Below are 7510 nucleotides of genomic sequence, written 5' to 3' on the forward strand. Positions count from 1 at the left end.
AATAATATAATATAATAATAATATATAATATAATAATATAATAATATAATATAATAATATAATAATATTAATCATAATGATTCTTCTTCTTCTTCGAATATTAATGGTCCTGGTCTTAAAAATGATACGATGCATGAGGCGAGACGAAACAGAAACAGAAACTATGAAGTTTGTAGAGCTACAATCAACTACAACTTACAGCGCCACTAGAATGAGATAGCATGATTTTTTCTCTCTCGCACAATTTCGACGAATAATGGCGGACTTCACGTGTCCAGATTCTTATTAGAGGGTCACTAGTTTTACTCAGTCTCTCTTTCGGATTTCACCATTTCGACAAATTTCTTGCTGAACGAACTCCCATGAGATTGCTCACATTTTCGCTATGATGAAAGTTCGGGAATCACGCGATGTGAGTTGGCTCACATTTTCACCATGTTAAAAGTTAGAAACATGAAGGAAGATATAAGGAGACTCCATTCAGTCTCGCCAGTCTACAAAACATGGACCCATTTTAGGTTTCGAGTTCAGTTTCCGATTCTTGACACTCGCAGCGCTCGTGAATTTAGTAGTGCTGCGCATAATGAGTGCGAGTAAGAGAAATGATCATTTCTCTTACTCGCACTCATCAGAATCGGAAACTGAACTCGAAACCTAAAATGGGTCCACTTTTATTTTACGGAGTGGAGTCTCCTTATATCTTACTTCCTGGTTAGAAAATTGACCCCTTGGTCTCTAGTTGACATGATCATTACGAAAGGGTTAAGCGGGGAGCACAGACTTTTACACAACGCATAAAGCATGTGCATAAGGAATTTCATTGGTCCATTTTCTTATGCATGAATCAATGGACCAATCAAATTCTTTATGTATATGGTTTATGCGTTATGCAAAAGTCTGTGCTCCCCGCTTTAGGTTACGTATGGGTACAAGATGTCGGACAGAAGTAGTGGTGGGGGACAGTTGGCGCATCTTTCATTATAGGCACAGTACATACAGTAGCGCAACTCCCTGTCGGCACCTTTGATGTCGGCGTGTACGAAAATGAACTGCACATGCGCGAGCTATGGGTGTAACCAATTATAGACCTGCTCTCTTTATCTGCACTGGATCGCACTAAAACTGACTATTTCATTTTTAGTGCAACAAATGTACATGCACTACTTAGGGTTAGATTCTCAATCGACATACAATGTTAAAAAAATATTTAAAAAATATTTTTTAAATATTTATTTAACGTAAAAATATTAAATAAATGTTTTAAACATGTTTTTTAAATATTATGTACTGATTGGATTAGATTGCAAAAAAAAACACATGTACATTTACGTATCATGCCATTAAATTTCTATTTCAATTTTTCTTTTATTAATAATTTTTATTTTTTTAGTTTATTATTATATGTAAAATATGCAATATTGCTTATATATGTAAAATTATATGTAAGAGACGTATACAATGGGAAATGATGCATTTTCTTAATAATTTATGCAGTTATTTTAATTAATTCAAGTCAAGTTTATTACAAAGATAATATTATTATATTTTTCTGACATCTCATAACATGTCCGCATCTTAAGCAGCATATTCGCACGCATCTGTATGCATTTAGTTGATCCAATGTAAAAATTACGAACACCCCTGTTTAAGTAGTCGCATAGTCAATCGCAACGTAGTCAAATGGGATTTGAAGCCACTCTAAAAACCTAGACACCTATTACATAATAAACAAAATATATAGATTTCAAAATTGAAAAAATATGATTGTACTATATATCCTTATTTTATATTTTCTTAACATATACATATATATTATATAATTATAACACATAAATACATCATAAAATAGAAATATTTACAGAATAACATAGCACACATGCACATAAATTTTTATATATTACCAAATTTTCTTTCTTCTCTCCCAACTTTCAATCATATCTCAGCTACTCGATCCACCTCGATATGAAACAAAGAGAGAGAGAGAGAGAGAGAGAGAGAGAGAGAGAAAAGTTTCTTAAATTAAAATAATTAACAAAATAAAATTTTTGTATAAATTATATAACATATATCGCAAGCATTCGGCAACAACAATCAGTGCAAACAATTCAAATAAAGTTTACTTATAATAAAACAAACATATAAGATATACATATCTTATACATATTTTACATGCATAAAAAGAAAAGTAAGAAAAAAGGAAAGTTATAAATGCAAAATATTACAAAGTTTTCTATTCTTTCTATTACCTGCACTTTTGGATTGTTTGTTGTGTTCAGACAAAGTATAATAAATACGCATGCGTATAAATAATTTAATCAAATAAACTGTTGGGAAATTTTGACATGGTGATTTAAAAGGTACAGCTTGCGCAAGTTCAAATAAATATTTACCAATATTTTTTTGAAAACAATGACTTTCAAAATTGGTGACAAACATTTTTTCTAATTGATGAACATAAGAACAAAAATTGTAACTTGCTACATGCAAATTTCCGAATGAATTTTCCTCTGTCGTGGCAAAAGCTCGAAAAGAACAATACAAACTAGTATCATCTACGACAGTCTTGCTTTCATTAAGATAAGTTAAACATGCTTGACATGAATGCATTTGTAAACATTTTTTAATTAGATATCCACATACATATCTAAATGCATTCTCTTCTGGCAAATCCATATTATAATAATCATGATTGGGAATATCTAAAATTGGACGTGCTGAAGATGGAATGTCACTTGATACAGAAGGTGATACAGAACTTGAACATGATGCTCCAATTAAATTTAACATTTCGTCATTATCTGCAGCACAATTTTGCGTATCTGCTGCATGTTGAAAAATTCTCATGCTGAATAATTTTTTGAATGCACGTGTAAACTGAATTGGTGTTGGATTTAAACAATTACCACCCTGTTGCCTAATGGATCCAAAAAAATTTTCGAGACAATCTTGATTTATTTTGCGTGTACGAATATATGGAAAGTCATAACATTTTAATTTATTCCAAAGTAGTATTATACTTTTAATTGTTACCTGCCAGCATTCAAAACAATTAACTTTAACACGTAAATCTTTATCATCAATTACAGTGATACTTTTCAAAAAATGTATCATTTCTTCTAAAAATTTAATTTGTGTATCGCTTCCTGTGAATAATTTTCCATATTCTTTGGGACTATTTATTGCAAACGAATTTAGAATATCAAATAATTTATCAAAATGATCAATAAAATCTATAGTTCCCACTGCTTCAGTTGAAAGAAAGCCGGTAGACATTTGTGTACACATGCCCGCGGCAACGCGATTACTAAAAATTTGAACAGCATATTTAACTTTCATTTTTTGAAAACTGGTAGGTTCAATATGATTTTTAGATAGCTTTGGAGCGGTTTTAATCCATTGTTTGCTATCTCTATTGTAAAATTCCACAATATGACTCCATGACGCAAGTTTGTTTATTCCAAATTGTATGCGATATTTGTATAAATTATCACGTGTTCTTTTCATTAAATGGGGAGTATCAAATATATATAAAATTTCTAATTCGTCAACTAAAAAAATTGAATTATGTGTTGAAATTCCCAACTCACGAGATAGTTTCATGAAATTAGACCCCATATCCGTAATTAGAGCATGTACAGTTGCACCACAACTTTGTAACTTACGTATAGCATCAAATAAAATAGGTTTTAATCTATCAGAGCTACATGCTGTTTCAACCAAACAAAAGCAAACTGGAAGTTTCCAGTTACCTGCAATGCTGCGTGCCATAATTACTAAAGCATTTTTTGCAGGTTTTACTGATTTTCCATTACCTGTATCCTCGAACCCGATGATTTCATCTTGTGAAATGTTATAAAATAAATGAGCTTTTAAACTCATTTCATCTATGCACAATATACAGTGGCGTTCCAAAAGTGGTAATAAATTTAATTTAACGGCTAGAACATCAAAAATGTTATCGTTAATACCGGGCTTAATTTGCCATGTTTGCGTAAATAAATGTAGACTACGTATGGAAGGTAATGCAAATTGTGTCTTAAGTTCTCGATAATTTCGCGGACTTAAAAAATATAAACGTAATGCAAATTGTTTAAATTCTGAACTGTATCTTCTTCCATGTTTGCTTTTAATTTGCGCGTCAATTTGTACAGACAACAATTGTGCGAAATTAGTAGGTAGTAATTTACAACTTAATTGACGCAGAGTTTCATATTCTTTGGGTCCGTCTTCAATTACTTTTTTATTTTCCATCTTCTTTATTTTTTTCTGAAGTCGCCTAATTCTTTCGCGCAGCTTTCTATTTTCTGCTTGTAATTTTAAATGCCGTTCCTTCATTTTCCTTTTTAATGGAGTTTCTTCTACACGACTTATTAAATGCTTGCTGCTAGATGTACTCCTACACAAATATAACATTGTTGAAATACATGTATATATGTATATTGTATATGATTGAAAACCAAAACGTAATTACACAAAAAAATAGAAAAAAAGAATTAGAATACTATAAATGAACAAAATTATATTATTACATTAATATATTTCTATTTTGTTTAAAATAAATTTAAAGGAAAACAGCAAAATTATATAAAAGTGTAAAGCTACGAAAAATATTTAAGTTTTGAAAAATTGTTATGTGTGTGTGTGTGATTTTTATAAATTGATCATATAAAAATAATATATTTGAAATGCGTATATGTACCCAGATAGCCAAACCTGCAAAGCAATCTCTTTTAACAGAAAAGCAACAGATTGCACACAAAATCTGTTTATCAAATTGTGACGGCAGACTGACAGCAGACTGCGCGTCGATTTAAATATACTGAAACGACATAGGATCTGTCGTTTCAGTGTATTTAAATCGAACATACTGCAAGCCAGTCTGCCGACAGAGTCTGATAAACAGAATCTGTTGACAGATCACTTGCCGTCTGGTGACGCAAATGTCTATGGATCTGCTGATTCTGTCAAATTTGTCGCTAATCTGACGTCAGCCTATACACATATTGTTTACTCGGTAACTAATTCCAAATAAAAACTTACGGTGTAACAATCTTGGATGTCTCAGCGGTCTCAATATCTATATCCATAGGATCAATTGCTTTTGACAACTGCATATTGCTAAAATATATCACATATATTTTTAATAGAAACATCTGCCTTGATAAAAAATAAAATATGTATTTTGCAATAAAAAATAGGTGTCAACAAAATCGGCTATTATTCTTATTAAAGAAAAAAAAGATATGAAGAAGTTTGAAAACCTGTTCGTTTCTTTTTGTTGATCTTTTCCAATTGTCTTATCACTATTTTCTTCTAGTGCACTTGCCACTGTTGTTAAATTACCATCTTCTTTTAGTACGCTTGTCGCTGTTGTTGAATTACTATCTTCTTTTATTGCACTTGTTGCAAGTATATTGCTGGAAAAGTTATATCAGTTTATACATTATCAGATTGAATACAGAATAATACATTGTATTGTACATAATGTTTATTATTTACTCTCTTTCAAAAAATATCGTCGGTATGGCATCAGGATAAAGATGAGCTCTAATTTTGCCTATTTTATACCACTTTTCTTCAAAATGCAAATGGCACAGTCTACAATTGCGATAAGCGTACTCTGGACCCATCACTTGTAAATCTAATCTTTGACATGCATGTATCCATTGTAACCATCTGTAAGTGTTACAACAAATGGTTAATATAAAAATACACATATATCTAGTATAGATAGATTATAGATTTAAATGTGTGTAGATTATAATGTGTGTACAAAAAATAGAAAAATTACAGATAAATTACAATATAATATAAAAACTGAATTATACATACTTAAAAATATAATTAAAACCAATATGTACCTGTCATGCTCTTTTGGAAACGAAAAAAAATGTCTTTTCTCTGTGATATTATTGTTGCACCCCTTTGCAACACACCATTTCGATTTATGGGCTAACATCTTTTTGTATTTTTTTTTATCAGTTTTATCTTATATATATATATTTTTTTTATCTTCTAAGAAGCAGCACCTGCAACAAAGCTAAGATCAAAAGTGCAGTTTTCTGTAAAAGAATTGAAAATCTGTAAAATCTATACAGATTAACTATTCTGTACAGAAAAAATAATCGTTCTTGGTTAACTTTCACTTTTCACTTAGCACTATATTCACTAAACATTAAACACAAAACACTTTTCTATTCACTTTCTTTAACACGTCTTATATTTAACAATAACACTGCTCTGACTTTTTACTTTAAATCGCCTTGAATTCACTTTTGTCACATTTACCGCCAATTTTGGCCGTTGGGGCATTTCAACGACAGAGAACACTATAGAAAAGCAAACAGAGCAAGTGCGACAGAAAGATTCTGTTACGTTATTGGTTACACCCATAGCTCGCGCATGTGCAGTTCCATTTCGTACACGCGAAAATCCGAGAGTTGCGCTACTGTATATACTATGTTATAGGTCTTTAGCTTTGTCTAAGTCGCATTTTGCAATTTAATAAATCAAAGTATTTTTTTTTCTAAAAGTAGGCATGAAAACACACATTTTCATTTTTTATTCATTGAAATTGACCTAATAGAACGCCCAGAGTAATTTTTTGAAGATAAGCGTTTTTTGGCTTTTTTCAAAAATTAAAAAAATTCTATCTGGGGATGTAGGAGACCTAGAGGGCTGAAATTTTGTGGAAAGCCTTTTTTCAGTAAGTACTTTAACATAAAAAATCGGCGGCCAAATCGGCCGACCCCCCTGCGACAGCATTTTGCGAAAGTTGGCTGGAATTACCCGTATATATACACATGTTATATGTTATATATATATATATATAAATATATAAAAGCACAGCAACTATTAGACATTTGTTATTCACCTATTTTATTTGAAAAAAATTATTGGAAATACGGCACATTATATAAATCACATAGTCTGAAATAAAATGCACATACATTATAATTTGCAAAAGTATTGACTTATAATCGATTAACCGAGGCCATTTTCTTTTTTTTTTTTCGTTGTATGCTTAATGTGCTTTCAACCAGTCTCGTCCAATGTTGATTATTCAGATTCAGACACGCTGTTTTCTTTCGACAGGTGACAGATTAGGTCAGCTATCTTTCTCTCTCACACTTCCGGTTATACCCCAAGCGACGGGAGCCAATCAGAAAACGTTAACGCATTGTCTAATCTCTCTTATAGTATCTCTAGACCACGCGATCTTCCTTCTCTTCTTATTGACGGGACACTTTTTCCACACGCTCAACTACTCTATCTGTATTATCTCTATGTGTAAACCAGGCCATAGTACTGGACTGAGCATGCGGCGAAATCTTTTTGATCTTTCGTGTGACGGACCTAGAAAGAGTTAAGGTACTTTTTCATGCGCAGCACGCTGCAGCAGCAATTCGTTACTATTGGTTAAGAATTTTATGTAAGCTAGATGACGCACTTCCGGCGCAAAATACATTTTGCCGCAGTTCGTTGAAGTTGAACCGAACGAACAGCAAGC

At 31.7% G+C, this 7510-nt stretch overlaps 1 protein-coding gene across 3 annotated transcripts; it reads right to left on the reverse strand.

Annotated features, from left to right (window-relative positions):
* Positions 1 to 1496: 1496 nt before the first annotated feature.
* Positions 1497 to 6500, reverse strand: LOC108777244 (52 kDa repressor of the inhibitor of the protein kinase). Of its 3 annotated transcripts, none has more exons than XM_018544083.1 (6): positions 5862 to 6500; positions 5500 to 5676; positions 5262 to 5417; positions 5041 to 5118; positions 3813 to 4396; positions 1497 to 1714 (listed from the first exon to the last, which is right to left on the reverse strand). In XM_018544083.1, exons 1-6 carry the CDS (start codon positions 5957 to 5959, stop codon positions 1707 to 1709), a joined length of 1101 nt encoding a protein of 366 aa, XP_018399585.1. In that variant the 5' UTR covers positions 5960 to 6500; the 3' UTR covers positions 1497 to 1706. The 3 variants fall into 3 exon arrangements, with proteins under 3 accessions (XP_018399585.1, XP_018399589.1, XP_018399595.1); XM_018544087.1 differs by having other exon boundaries at positions 4237 to 4396; positions 5862 to 6498; XM_018544093.1 differs by having other exon boundaries at positions 4188 to 4396; positions 5862 to 6498.
* Between the last annotated feature and the right edge of the window lie 1010 nt (positions 6501 to 7510).

Source organism: Cyphomyrmex costatus, unplaced genomic scaffold, assembly GCF_001594065.2.
Source record: "Cyphomyrmex costatus isolate MS0001 unplaced genomic scaffold, Ccosl1.0 scaffold1135, whole genome shotgun sequence".
NCBI classification, from domain to species: Eukaryota; Metazoa; Arthropoda; class Insecta; order Hymenoptera; family Formicidae; genus Cyphomyrmex; species Cyphomyrmex costatus.

Coding starts and splice junctions, on each gene's coding strand:
- LOC108777244 (XM_018544083.1), bottom strand. CDS start 5,959: ATGTTAGCCCATAAATCGAAATGGTGTGTTGCAAAGGGGTGCAACAAT. Junction 5,677..5,861: donor TTTCCAAAAGAGCATGACAG/GTACATATTGGT, acceptor TAACACTTACAG/ATGGTTACAATGGATACATG. Junction 5,418..5,499: donor ACGATATTTTTTGAAAGAGA/GTAAATAATAAA, acceptor TAACTTTTCCAG/CAATATACTTGCAACAAGTG.